The sequence below is a fragment of the Leuciscus leuciscus genome, assembly GCF_965113295.1.
Source record: "Leuciscus leuciscus genome assembly, chromosome: 18".
Classification (NCBI taxonomy): Eukaryota; Metazoa; Chordata; class Actinopteri; order Cypriniformes; family Leuciscidae; genus Leuciscus; species Leuciscus leuciscus.
Window position 1 is genome coordinate 33,708,791 of NC_138742.1, and position 15,090 is coordinate 33,723,880.

At 41.2% G+C, this 15,090-nt stretch overlaps 1 protein-coding gene across 3 annotated transcripts in view; it reads right to left on the reverse strand.

Annotated features, from left to right (window-relative positions):
* iqsec1a (IQ motif and Sec7 domain ArfGEF 1a) overlaps positions 1 to 15,090 on the reverse strand; it is a 123,778-nt gene that overhangs the window by 66,051 nt on the left and 42,637 nt on the right. The window contains exon 1 of one of the 3 annotated variants that reach the window (XM_082146005.1): positions 12,658 to 12,861. The exons of the other annotated variants lie outside the window; for them this stretch is intronic. Within the exon in view, the coding sequence (XP_082002131.1) occupies positions 12,658 to 12,731 (74 nt within the window). The 5' untranslated portion in view covers positions 12,732 to 12,861. Of the gene's footprint in view, positions 1 to 12,657; positions 12,862 to 15,090 lie in introns of those variants that run through there. 3 annotated transcript variants of the gene reach the window in all.

Below are 15,090 nucleotides of genomic sequence, written 5' to 3' on the forward strand. Positions count from 1 at the left end.
AAAAATACATTTTTATTTATTTATTTATAAAGGGACCATGTACAATTTTTAACATAAATGTTTCCATTTCATGCATTATACCAGATTTAGCCAAATGCTAATTTTCATCCGCAGACCCACTCAAAATTTTTATTTTTGCCTCTTGTTAAATTAAATTAATTAAAATAAGCTAAAGTAACACGATTGTTTAATATTTTGTCAACTTAATTTAATTGTGTTCAATCAACCTAATTTATTTAAAACTGAAGTTTACTTAATTTGTGTGAAAACTACATGAATCATTTTTGTTGACAAATAACTGGGCAGTGGATCTGTAGTTCCCAGCATGCTTTGCAAGGGTAAATTTAGGGATTAAAGTGTTATTTTATGTGTTTTTCTGTAAATTGAAAGATGTTGTTAGTTAATGTTAGTGTTTAATATTCAGTTATGTTAGAAACTTAGAGGACTTTCTGTAATGTTTTTGAATTTTGTGGTTATTATGCAGAAGAGTGGCGACTGTGTTTAGCTTAGGGCTGTGGGCTCTCAGTATACACTGTACATGCATTAAACCTCTTTCGCAGATCTGCATAAGTAATATTTAATATTACTCTGTAAAACGTGGTAATAACATAATTGAACACTAGTAGCTTCTATCATTGGAAATAACTGTAGAGTCAAATTAGCTAAAATTATAATGTTGGCGATTTTAGGCAGGGCACAAATTAAATGTAGTCAACCTGACAAAACTTTATCTAGCAGGAATGACTAAATTCATTTAAGTTCATACAACAAGAGTACAATAAATCATTTCAAACAAATTAGATTTTGTTGGAAAAACGTAATTCATTTTTGTGGAAAAGTTTTCCTTAATTTAATCAATTTCGTTCAACAGCTTATTTTTTTGAGTGTGGCAGGTCAACACTAACATAAAATAACACAGACAATACCAACGTACAATAAAAACACACATACACACACATACTATCAGGGCCAAAAAAATTAAATACAACTCTGGCGTACTGGTTCTGGTGTACGTTCACTTTTAGTTGGGATCCTACGCACTCTTTTATAAATGAGGCCCCAGGATATTATAAAGAAGGGCTGAATATCAGTTCACTACCCATCCACCCAATATAGTCCAATAGAGATTGAGTGGTGGACAAATATCTTGTCTTGTTTTATTCACCAATTCTTTTTATTCTTTATTATTATTTAAAGATTATTTAAAGATTTACATACAAATTTAAATGCAATTCTAAAATGGACTGGGAGCCAATGCAAAGAGGCTAATCCCAGAATAATAGATTTGTGTTTCTTTAGCCTCTTCAAAAACCAGTTTGTGGTCTTGCTAGGGATGCGGATGGAATGTAGGGATGCGGAGGGAATGTAGGGATGCAGAGGGAATGTAGGGATGCGGAGGGAATGTAGGGATGCAGAGGGAATGTAGGGATGCGGAGGGAATGTAGGGATGCAGAGGGAATGTAGGGATGCAGAGGGAATGTAGGGATGCAGAGGGAATGTAGGGATGCGGAGGGAATGTAGGGATGCGGAGGGAATGTAGGGATGCAGAGGGAATGTAGGGATGCGGAGGGAATGTAGGGATGCAGAGGGAATGTAGGGATGCGGAGGGAATGTAGGGATGCAGAGGGAATGTAGGGATGCGGAGGGAATGTAGGGATGCGGAGGGAATGTAGGGATGCGGAGGGAATGTAGGGATGCAGAGGGAATGTAGGGATGCAGAGGGAATGTAGGGATGCAGAGGGAATGTAGGGATGCAGAGGGAATGTAGGGATGCGGAGGGAATGTAGGGATGCAGAGGGAATGTAGGGATGCGGAGGGAATGTAGGGATGCGGAGGGAATGCCAAAATACACAAATCTGACCATGAAAGGATGTAAGTTTGAAAAACTCTTTCAAAGTCTGAATTTGGTAGAAAAGGCTTAATTTTAGCTGAAAGACTCAAATTATAAAAACAAGCCTGGACCACAGTTATTTTGCTTATCCATTTTTAAGTTATCATCAATTAAAAAGCCTAAATCCCTTACCGACATTTTAGAGTACGGTGCTTGAATTTAAAAGGGCCTTAACTGAGCCCTCTACTTGTCCAAAGAAAATGACCTCTGCTTTGTCCTCATTTAACTTAAAAAAAATGAATGCCATCCAATTTTTTTATATATTTTAGAAATGCTAATAATGAGTCCAATGAGTTGGTAGAATGCCTTAATAGTAAGTACAACTGAGTGTCACTGGAAAAACAATGGAAAGTGGTTCCTAAAAATGCGACCCAACGGGAGCAAATACTGAGAAAAGAGAGTAGGACCGAAGACAGAACCTTGGGGAATACATCCACAGTTGATTTGATGAATAGTAACTGAACCCAATCATAAGCCAAAAGTGTTGAAATGTGTTGAATTAGAAAAGTTCAACAAAATAATTACAAAACGATGAAGCAGACAGACGGCCTGCCATACACCATCTTGCATAAAGATCCATCCCTCCAAATCATAGTGTATTGAAAGTTGGACGTCAAAGGTTCCTGGACAGCATGCCATTGCTGTTAAATGTACGAAGTATGCATCAGCACATGACATACTTTTCATTCTTAGAAATATGTGAACTGGCATGGAGCCAAGATCTTGATGTAATGGTCTGTGTCGTCCACTAGAGGCAATAGAAGGTGTTTTCACACTTGAAATAGTTAACCCTGGGTAACACTATCCTGAGGTATATTATTTCACGCTTCACACTGCTTATACTCAACCTGAGTTTCACATGGTACATTCCTAAACCCTGGGTTACTTATTGAGGAAACGCATCAAGTGACCTGTTAACATAAAGGCATTGCGCATCCTCATTATAACTTTTTTCCTGAATGGATTTTTCGGACTATAAAGGTAAAAATAAAACAGACTCATCCTCACTTCAATTGACATTTTCCCCCTCAAACGCTGAAAATGCTGTTTATACAACGCATGGTGTTTCAGTGTCGGTCCAAAGTGCGTAAATATATGAGGCACGTGATTGGCTGTCTGTTGATACCCTGCTGAAAAATACAGCATAAACCAGCATGAATTCCACGTTGGTCCAGCCTAGTCATGCTGTTCTCAATCAAAACTGATCTGGTGTCGCTGGTCCACAGGCACTCCTGCAAACATGAAGCAAACCAGCGTCCCATGCAGCTCCCAGCATGCAAAACATACCTAATGCATTATGTAACGATAAAAACAGGAGTATGTTTCAAACAGAAACATAGCTTCAAACAAAAATAAGATAGCTGTGGATTTGAATAGATAAGATTAATTGGTTCCATGGCTACAACTCAAGTAGTAAAAGGCAAACTCAAAGGCACACTATGCAAGATTTGAAGCTTAATATAACAGCTTCGAAATAATTTCGATAGTAAACAAACTCGTAGCAAAATCATCCCGATAGCAAAGGTTTGAGAGGTTGCGCCCCGACAAATCTCGCGGGAATCACGACTTGCTTTACGGCACGACGTCACATACATAAACAACATATGAAGCAGCCTCTATGGAAGACACTAGCACTCATTTCAGACGTGAATCATGGCTTCCGTCCTTCGGATGAGACGTAAAACCGAGGTCCTGACTCTCTGTGGTCATTAAAAATCAAATTTGCCCCTTGGCCTCTGTCGATCATGGCCTCCTAATCATCCTCATATACTGATTGGCTTCATCACTGTCTCCTCTCCACCAGTAAGCTGGTGTGTGGTGGGCGTTCTGGCGCAATATGGCTGCCGTCGCATCATCCAAGTGGATGCTGCACATTGGTGGTGGTTGAGGAGATTCCCCCCTTCTATGTAAAGCGCTTTGAGTGCCAAGAAAAGCGCTATATAAATGTAATTAATTATTATTATTATTATTATTATGGCAGAGTCGACCAAGAAAACGCAGAAAGCGCAGTCGGAAGAGTCAAGGAAAAGAGAGACGGCTCTGCGTGAGTGGTATTTACGACAGTAACGTTACTCCACAAGTACTCCACAGCGACTCTAGGGGGCGCCTTTTGAGAAAAACGGAAACTGCATAGTGTGCCTTTAAGAAATCAACTTAAAGATTTGTGTTCATGCTACAAATAATTAAGTTAATCTAACTCAATGTAGCTTGTTGGTTTAGTAATTTCATTATAAGTTGTCATAACGCAAAAGATTTTGTAATATTTTTCACAATATTGCACAGATGTAAAAGAAAAATCATATACAAGAGGGTCAAAAACAAAACTTTTAATTTGAATCCTGTTACATGTTCAAGACAATAAGCTACTGATATCAGGCAACGCAAATACAGTCGTGATACAGTAATTGATATTTAGGAAGATATTGCTTTCTCATGTCATGCATCACTCCGAGTACTGAATGAAACTGCTTTTTCACTCTTCCACACTCTCCGAAATACACTCTGTTCTGTATCTTTGTATTAGAGGAACACGTTTGTGGTTAAACACTCATTCAACTGCATGATTCAGTTCTAGCTCTATGACTGTGTTCTTCCAGTGTTCACGGACTGAACTTTTAGATGAACTACTGCAGAAAGATTCCCATCTGTCCTACACAGTGATGTTTATCCCCCAGAGGAACACAGCGTTCCCGCAGGAGATGGACGGACGGATGGAGGGATGAGTGCATGTAGCTCTTTTGGAAGAACGCTTTGTGAAAGAGGACAGATCCTTGGCTGGACAGGAGATGTTATTCCTGCTATCTTGAAGGACTGCTGCTTCCAGATGGAGGACAGCAGAACTGATGCAGCACATTATGGTTCCTGTGAGAGAAGCACACTATAAGAACAGCACACACACACACACACACTACACACTACACACTCTAGGCCAGCAGTTCTCAGCCAGTGGTGCTTCACGACCCACATTTTACCTGATTGTAGGTAAACAATAATATAAACATTTATTGTAATCATTTTCTTACAAAATTGATCATAACTTGATGATGATTACCATAATAAAGAGTAATATTTTATTTTCATTTTTCTTTTATGCGTGATACCTGGCGATTGGTACATTGATTTACACGCAGTGCCGGAGGAGGCTGAGAGCACAACGACTCCTCTCATTACTAAACTGACCAATCAGAATGGATTTTTACATAATGCAACGTCACAGATTTCTGTCAAAAACCCTTCCAAAAAAGGCAGAAGGGAGGCAAACTGTTCCATATTCCCTGTGTGGATTCCTGGACTTATGTTTATACAGTCACGGAGCTTGGCCCATTGAGGACTACAAACAGACTACAAAGCATGGCACAAGAAACAGGAAACACTTCAACATAAAAGTCCAGGAATCCACACAGGGAATATGTAACAAACTGAAATGTGTTCCACAAAAGTGTTGATCTGTCATTCCTAAAACCAATTAGCTGTCATTATCACATTGAAGCAAGCCTTCCATTGGTTATGAGAGAAGCTAAACCTCACTGAATTTGCAGGTGTAGATTATCAAAAGACTAAAAACAAAAACTGAAGAGCGGCTCTTCCGTTTGGCCAAAATATCAATGGAATACAAATTACTGAAGGACCTCAAAGCGAGAGGATATTTGTGGATATTACAGGACCATTTATAAATTGGTGCGTTCAGTCAAGTCTTTATATTATCCACGTATAGGAGTGTATTTATCACAAAAACTGTGATAAACCCAAGTCTAATATTGCTTTATCATAGCTAATGATCAATCAATTTCCACCTCAGCCTCCTTAAAAATGTCCCGCCGCTGAACATGACATAGGAGTAAATAAATAAGAGAATTGACAATTATGTTCAGAACAAATGCGATGTTCCTGTATTTAATGTAGACTGTGTGGGTTTTTTTTTAATCATACTTTTTTTTTACCTTTTGTAGTTTTGGAGGATGAAGGCATGTCATGTTGGCATCTGTATCATTTGGCATATAATGTGCCAAAATGCATGTTTGGTCGGACGGGCGTCAACAATAACAAATATGAGAGGTGTTTCCTCTTCCTTTATAAGCCTTTTTTTTTGGTTGCATTTTATTTATTCTGGGACTTATTTTGGGTCGTGACCCATCAGTTGAGAACCACTGGTCTAGGCATCCTAAATCATACATTATCTGACTTCTCATTCAAGCACGCTTTACATAGAGTCAAGTCAAGTCAAGTTTATTTGTATAGCGCTTTTCACAATACAGATTGTATCAAAGCAGCTTCACAGTATTAAATTAAAATAATACAACAAAGTTTGTTTCAAGAGGAATTTATTGATTGATAAAATTAAATTAAATATCCCCAAAATATCCCCAACTGAGCAAGCCAAAGGCAACAGTGGCAAGGAACCGAAAAACTCCATCAAGTGACCTAATGGTGTCCTAAAACTCCATCAGGTGACCTAATGGTGTCCTAAAACTCCATCAGGTGACCTAATGGTGTCCTAAAACTCCATCAGGTGACCTAATGGAGAAAAAAAAAAACCTTGGGAGAACCCAGGCTCAGTCGGGGGCCAGTTCTCCTCTGGCATTTATGAGCTAGAGGCCGGATTGTAGTTTGAACTATAGGATTATATGAATGCCTGGCTGAAGAAATGCGACTTTAATCTAGTTTTAGATTAATCTAGATAGACAGACCAATCCCAGTGTCTGCAAACACTGCAGCACATGTACACTAAATGATGGCAGAAAACTGGCAAAATGTTGTATGCAAGAAAAGTAGCTAGCCAAATCGCAGTGAAATCCCAGCCTACTCAAAAATGTTAGCCAGCCACCACTGAACATGACAGGAGTAAAAAGATCTGACGGTTTCTATGGTTTTTCATGCTTACGTCACTGGGACAATAGCATCTGACATCAAATTTGTCAGGACTTTGTCAGGAGATCATTTTTTTAAGTGAATTTTTGAGGATTTGAGCGTTATGGCAGATGGGGACCATGATCAAAAGCAGGCGTTTAGCATAATTCCCTTTCAAGGAAACTAGAGCTGCGTCGAGACGCTGTGGGAACGCCCCTGTGTGATTGCTATGTGAAGCACGTGTGAAATCAGTCCAATGGTGTGACGAGACAATATGCAAGAATATATATACACATACACACACATACAGTATGGCAAATAAGCAGCAGTTTAAGCCGTGTGCCTTTCCCTGCCCTCGTTTCCTTACGGGTGGGGATACACATAAGCTTTGCGTTGCTTGTTTGGGAGTGGAGCATACCCAGTCAGTTCTCAAGGGGCTGACTATGAGCATTGCGAAAAGCTGTTCGTGAGGACGCTCGGCGGAGGAGGGCGTTCCTCACGGTTCGGGTCCCGACAGAACGTCGACTTAGATTGTGGGGTTCGCAGATGGATTTAGCAGAGGGGTTTGAGACGGGCCTAGCCCTATCTCAGCCTTCACCTGCCAGATCCGGTGCCTTCTCTCAGGGAGAAGCAGTGCTACAAGTATCCAGTTCTGAGGATGTTGTTAGCATTGATGCAGGGGATACTGAGGATTTGCCACCTAATAACCCTGCATACGAGGAGCTTATGGAGGTTGTGACTTGTGCTGTTGCTACATTAAACATTGATTGGCCAGCCGAGAAACAGGAGGTTCAAAAGAAAAGTTTGTTAGATGAGAGATATTTATCATCTAGATCACTTCCTCCACTGAGGTGTTGAGATTGTGGAAGAAACCTATGTCATATCGTATCTTCAGCCCACAGACCTCTAACTATAGTAATATTATGAGGCTGATACAACATGGCTACGTGACGAGGCCTCGGGCTGAAGAGACGCTTGCGCTATCTATCCCCAAGTCAGCATCGTCACTAAAATCCCCAACGTTACCCACCAAGCCTCTTAAAGCTACATCGACGCTGGTGGGTAAAGCGTATTCGGCAGCAGGTCAGGCTATACTGCATACATATCAGGCTGACCTGCTAAGGGACCTGGATGATAGTGAGGAAGTTAGCGCTGATGCAATTCGAGAACTGCATGGGGCTACAGATTTGTCTCTTCGGAGAGGCATCTCTAACTGAATCTATCTGACATGCGTGACAGAGATAGAACTGTCTTGCTGGACGCTGCGCTCTAGCCTTCTGGCCTCTTCGGCGACCCTGCCTCCTGAAACCTCTCGACGACCGAGGTGACAAAGAAACAGGCAGCAGATCTTCCTCGCCGATCTATGCTCCCGCCCAGCAGTCTCGGCCGTCCCCCAGTCCAGAGCTCCCTCCACGAGAAGACTGTATGCCTTGAAGTGGTGACTATCCTCTTCTTGGTGAAGAGAACGTCATTTGGACCCGGTCAACTGTATTAGGGGTTCAGTGCTGGATTTTTTGCAAGAGTGTTTCTCTGCTGGGTTATCTCCATTCACCTTAAAGGTCTATGTGGCGGCTATATCTGCTTACCACACTCCTTTGGGTGGTGCATCATTAGGGAGAGATCCTCTCATTACTCGTTTTCTTCGTGGCACTTTGAGGCTGAGGCCTGCACTACGCACTAGAGCACCAGCTTGGGATTTGGCCATTGTTCTTGAAGGCCTGGCTTTGGCTCCCTTTGAGCTTATTGAAGAGGTTACAGAAAAATTCCTCACATTAAAACGTTATTTCTCCTTGCTATATAGTCTTTAAAAGAATTGGAGACTTACCAGCTTTGTCGGTTGTTCCTTCATGCTTAGAGTTTGCACCTGGAATGGTGAAAGCTTTTCCTCACCCTAGGCCGGGTTATGTGCCAAACTAATGTTGCTGGTCCTATTATGTTGCAGGCCTTCTGTCCTCCACCCTTTCAATCATCAGATCAGGAAAAACGTAATGTGCTGTGCCCTGTTAGGGCTTTGGATGCTTATGTCCACAGAGCTGCCCTGTGGCGAAAATCAGATCAAGTCTTTGTCTCTTTCGGGTCACCTAGGAAAGGTTACCCCACATCTAAGCAGAGGATGAGCAAGTGGGTGTTTGAGGCTCTCTCACTTTCTTATAAGGTGGCCGGTCAGCCTTCACCTATGATGTTTTGTCACACCATTGGACTGATTTCACACGTGCTTCACGACGCAGTCACGCAGGGGCGTTCCCACAGCGTCTCGACGGAGCTCGAGTTCCCTCTTCAGGGAACCAGGGTTACATACGTAACCTGAGACATTATGGTGAGATGCAGAGCACTCGAACAAGGGCTGTTTTCATCAGTCTTTTGACTAGCTACTTTTTATTTTATTTAATTTTACTAATTTAAAAAATAAGTTAATGAAATTCCAGTTCATGAGAATAATAGGACCGAAAACAGACATGTGAAACATCTTAAAAAAAATCCTCTACAATGCAGAATCTTCAAAACCTCAAGGAATCTATTAAACAAAACTAATGAAATATACAACTGCAGAACATACATAAATATAAATTATCATAAATTGTGGTTATTTTTAAACTGTAAATCCTGTGGCAACAGAGACTGCTCAACTATGGAGCAGATTGAGCCCCATGCAAAGAGGTTTACGCAGTGGTTGCCAGATCCTGTTCGCAGCGCAGTGTCCCGTCCTGTTCACGCTCAGTTCACTTATGAACCCGATTGACAGCCGCGTTCTACAACTTAAGTTGACCATCTTAAATTACAGGAATTCCAAGTGTGTTTGTTGACATGATAAGTGTGTTCGCAGACACTTCTGTGCAGTCAATCACTAACGTTAAAACTGAAATCCTTCATCACCTGATGTAAATAACAGGACAAGAGATTCACACCCAACTAAAAAATAATAATAAATCACAATGCTTCAGATTTGATTTAGACAACAACAAAAAACTATTGCAGTTTTGTTGGTTTAAATCATTTTAATTGTAATTTTATGTATGTATATGTTCACATTTCCATTGGTGGAAAAACTGAAGCAATTTCTTTCTTTTGTCAGGTCATTTCAAGACTTCATGTTACTCTATTACCTTGTTTGACAGTTTGAAAAAAAATCATTCTCATGAACTGGAATTACAGTAAACCCTCTAGGCTAATAAAAGCACATCACATTTCAAAATATTGTCCTGACACTACAGATATCCTTCATTTGAACTATCACCAAAGGTGCTTTAGCAAAGATTTAAAGCTCTTCAACAACAATGTATGATTTTTACCCTTAAATGAAATAGATTTGATCTAAGATCAAGCTAGCCAACATTATTATTGTTGAAAAGTTGTATTATACATTAAAAACCTTTAAAATTAGGGTGCGTTCACGAATGTCACGTGTTGTCATCTCGAATTCACGGTAATTACAACATGGCGTGAACGCAGTATAAGACAGACCAATATATGAAATAAGTTGATGAAATGCCTTTAACTTGACTTTAACATGGAGATCAATGCCACTGCTGGTGAAAGAGCGTGACGTGAGGTTTCTCTAGCGCAGTTGCGTGTGATGAGCAGCAGTCAGTCTGCCAGGCTTGGCCACGAGCGCCTCTTACCTGCACTCAGAGAGAGGAGCAGGTACAGCTAGCGGCTTAGAGCGACACGGCGCAGGACAGCAGTACTGGTGCAAAGCATTTACATACCTACGACACAAGGAGAAACAAACACGTCAGACACCCGCCGCCATCGACTCAACACTACAAACACACTTCAGCTTCCGGATGTCCTGCATTACCCGGAGCGCTGCGGAGCTGTTCAGACAGCGGGAAACACAATGGTTTGCTGTTAGGGGAATTAAGATACACTTTTGTAAGTCGCTCTCATCCTTTTGAACGGTTTCCTGTACAGAAATGTGTCTGACATCGATGAATAAATGACAGGTGGAGATGTTGATTTCTCTATGAGTGCTCAGGTCTTTAACTCTGCACCAGACTGCCGTCACACACACAGCGTCACCGCTTCAGTCACAGATGCACTACTTTAGTCACTGCAGGCAACGCTTACATGGACGTAACAGGGAAAGTGCACAAATGTTCCAGTGTTTGTCACACATTATTGACCAGCTATATACCAGATCAGTTTTGATTGAGAACAGCATGACTAGGCTGGTCCACCAGCCAGACCAGCATAAATCAGCCTGGACCAACATGGAGTTCATGCTGGTTTCTGCTGTGTTTTTCAGCAGGGTATCAAGGTTCTGTCCTCTGTCCTACTCTCTTTTATCTGGATTTGCTCCCATTGGTAGCATTTTTAGGAAGCACTTTCCATTGTTTTGCCAAAGACACTCTACTTACTATTAAGGCATTCTACCAACTCATTGGACTCATTATTAGCGTTTCTAAAAGATATAAAACATTTGATGGCGTTTCATTTTTTTAATGTTAAATGAGGACAAAACAGAGGTCTTTTTCTTTGGTAAAGTAGTAGATGGGTCTATTATGGTCCTTTTAAATTCACATTCACCTTTAAATGACCAGCATCAAACCACCTCAAACCAGCCTGGACCGCGATGGAGCTCATGCTGGTTTATGCTGGGCTTTTCGGCAGGGCATTGCTTGTTGTCCCAGCGTTCAGAGGAAGCATGAGCAGGGCAGAACTGCGCACGTTTAGTGGTTTCATGGGGTCTTTAAACTCACTGTGAAATGTAATGGTTTGGTCACTGTGTGTGAGACTGGTTTTAACTGTTTAGCCATTTCAACATCACATCAGTACAACGAGTCCTTCAGTGAATCATACAGACAGAAGCAGGGCTGCAACAGTAACCGGGATAACACTGACAGCGTGATATGCCTGGATGCAAATGTATCAGAACGCAAATAAATGTTTTTATTTGACAGTGAAACAATTATTACAGTGATAACAATAGTCATATTTCTTCTTTTTTTATTATAACCATTAAGTATATATATTTTTACCTTCATTTAATATTAATCTTATTGTTATTATAGTCATATTGACCAAATTGTGCAGCCCTACAAGTGCATGTACACAAAATAACAAAATACATACATTTCTGATTATACCGATAACTGGATGCCACTGGCTGAATTACAAATACGATGAGATGAGGTCATTTAATGAAGCATACTACTAAAGGAAACACTTATCAGTGCACACTTCAGATACTGCATGCTTATTGCAACAACAACAACAACAACATCAACAACAACATCCAGCAGTGAACAGTCGGCACGGAGCAGTCGAAGCAGGACAGCAGTAAATCACCTTGAACTTGAACACTGAGCGTAAATTCCCTTAAGACCATGAACTAACCTCGGTCACCTTGAGAGGGTCAAACTAACACTAACGCACTCGCTGATGCGCTTTTCAGATGCTTGTATTTATAAAAGAGCAAGAAAATACAAATAAACAGCAAAAAGAAAGATATAATGCTTTAAAATAATGTCTGCAATTATATATAGGAAGGATGGCCAGACTGAGTCCTGCACATGAAGGATAAATGCATCACACCTCACAGTTTATAGCAGCACATTGTGCTAGAAGCATGTGACTGTGAAATTGCGTCATAATGCACATCAGCTCCATCCAAACACACACACACACAGAGGGTCCCAGCTCCTCGTGTTTTGCATGGCGTTTGAAAACACCTCAGTGCTATCACTGTCATTCACTGCAACAACAGCACATTATCCTGCTCACTTCATGACCACAACTGCAGACTTCACCATCATTACGGAGTCCATCATCACTCACACACACACACACACACACACACACACACACACACACACACACGCAAGCCCATCACAAAGCCTCAACATAAACACACGACTCTGCGCGTCAACACAGGTGCACTGTGGTAAAAACACATGCGGATGTAATGATTTACTCACATCATGCTGAGTCTGTGCGCCATGGCCGCGGCTGTGCGTGTGCTCGTGTGCCGTGAGCGCGCACTCTCGCTCATTCAGGTGGAAACGCGCTGCGTTCGTGGACCGTGACGTCACAGCGCATCAGCAGCAGCCCGAAGCAAGACGCGCGGTGTTACGTGATGCGGGGAGCGCGCGTTGACACGACGCAGAGCACAGACAGGATTACAAACGCTGATGAGGTGTGTGTGTGGATACGTATGCACACATGTGAGATTTCTTCGTGTGTAAGACATGCTCTGCCTCCTCCATCTGCAGGCTTTAGTACAGTCCGCAACCACGGACGCTGATTGGCTATCTGGTCTCCATGGAAACAGGAGGAGAGAGCTCCTGAACACAGAGCCCATTACACACACACACACACACACACACGCAATAGAGCATCAACATCAGCCGCCAGAGGTCAAGACGATAAGAGAGAATGTGTTTCTGATCTGAGAAATGAAACTTTAGTCTTTAATGTGTAATGTTGCTGTTTGAGCATTAAAAAGCTCTGCAAAGTTACAAAAGTCCCTCCAGCGGGAGTTATTCTTTATATCAGTGTCACTGTTTCTGATCTCCCTAAAACGCCTCCATTGTAGTCTTGAGTTTTCTTCCAGGAACAATATATATTACTCATTTAAATAATTCCTGCCCAAAATAAAAGGGGCATGGCCTGTTCCACAGGGGTAAGCAAGAGCACCCTCAGCTGATACTGTAGTAACATACTGGCGAAACAGATTTGGTAAACGCTCCAGTGAGTATTTGTGAGCACTCTGGAGAACGTCGAATGTATCTATTTACAACGTGTTTTTGCAGCGGTGAGCAATGTAGTCAATCACTGACATAGTTGTTGATCTCTTGAACGTGGTGGCCAATCAGAGGTGTTTAAGTTAGTCAGAGTCTCACCGCTCAAAACGCCGGCGTGTTTATTCAGTGCTGAGTTATGCAGACTCACGAAACCTCTCATTAACAAACAGTGTAGACACGATGTAAGTAACAGATTTAATGTGCATTGTTGGCAGCTTCATTGATTATAATGGAATTTATGAGATAGCGATGAACTGACAAAGCAAAGACTTGGCTCGCTTTCGAGGCTACAGCCTATATATCAGGGGTGGCCAACGTCGGATCTGGAGAACCACAGTCCTGCAGAGATTTACTCCAACCCTAATCAAACACACCTGAACAAGCTAATCAAGGTCTTAAGGGTTCCTAGAAAGATACAGGCAGCTGAGTTATCATCAGGGTCGGAGCAAAACTCTCCAGGACGGATATGGCGTAATTTAGATATATTTTTAAGATGGAAAAATGCGGTTTTACAGATACTAGATACGTGACTTTCAAATGAAAGATTGGTATCAAAGAGCACACCCAGGTTCCTAACCGACGACGAAGACTTGACAGAGCAGCCATCAAGTGTTAGACAGTATTCTAGGTTATTACATGAGGACGTTTTTTGTCCAATAATTAGAAACTCTGTTTTTTCAGCATTAAGTAGTAGGAAATTACTAGTCATCCAAATTATTATATCAGCTATGCATTCCATTAATTTTGTGAATTGGTAAGTTTTGTCAGGGTGTGAAGAGATATAGAGCGGAGTATCATCAGCATAACACTGAAAACTAATGCCATGCTTCCTAATGATATCTCCCAAGGGTATCATGTACAGAGTGAACAGCAGCGGTCCTAGTACTGAGCCTTGTGGTACGCCATACTGAACTAGTGATCGATGAGACATCTCTTCATTTACTGCTACAAACTGATAATGGTCAGATAAGTATGATTTAAACCATGCTAATGCAATTCCACTAATGCCAACATCATTTTCGAGTCTATTTAAAAGAATGTTGTGGTCGATAGTGTCAAATGCAGCACTAAGATCGAGTAACACTAATAGACAGATACAACCACGATCGGATGATAAGAGCTAATCATTTGTGACTCTAATGAGAGCTGTCTCGGTACTATGGTACGGTCTAAATCCTGACTGGAAATCCTCACAGATATCATTTCTTTCTAAAAAGGAACATAGTTGTGAGGATACTGCCTTTTCTAGTATCTTTGACAAAAAGGTAGATTCGAGATCGGCCTGTAATTGGCTAGTTCTGTTGGATCAAGTTGCGTTTTTTTAACAAGCGATTTAATCATAGCCAGATTTTAAAAGTTTTTGGTACGTATCCTAGTGACAAAGATGAATTAATGATATTAAGAAGAGGATCTATGACCTCTGGAAGCATCTCTTTCAGTAGCTAAGGGGCTGTTTACACCTGGCCACTTCATGCGTTTTCTCAGATCGGAGAGCTATCTGATTTATCAAAACGATTCCATTTACACCTGGTCACATAAATGTGTTTTTGCGAAACGGATTTAAATCCGATCTTCAATTCCCGCGCTATACGCAGATTTAATGGAGTG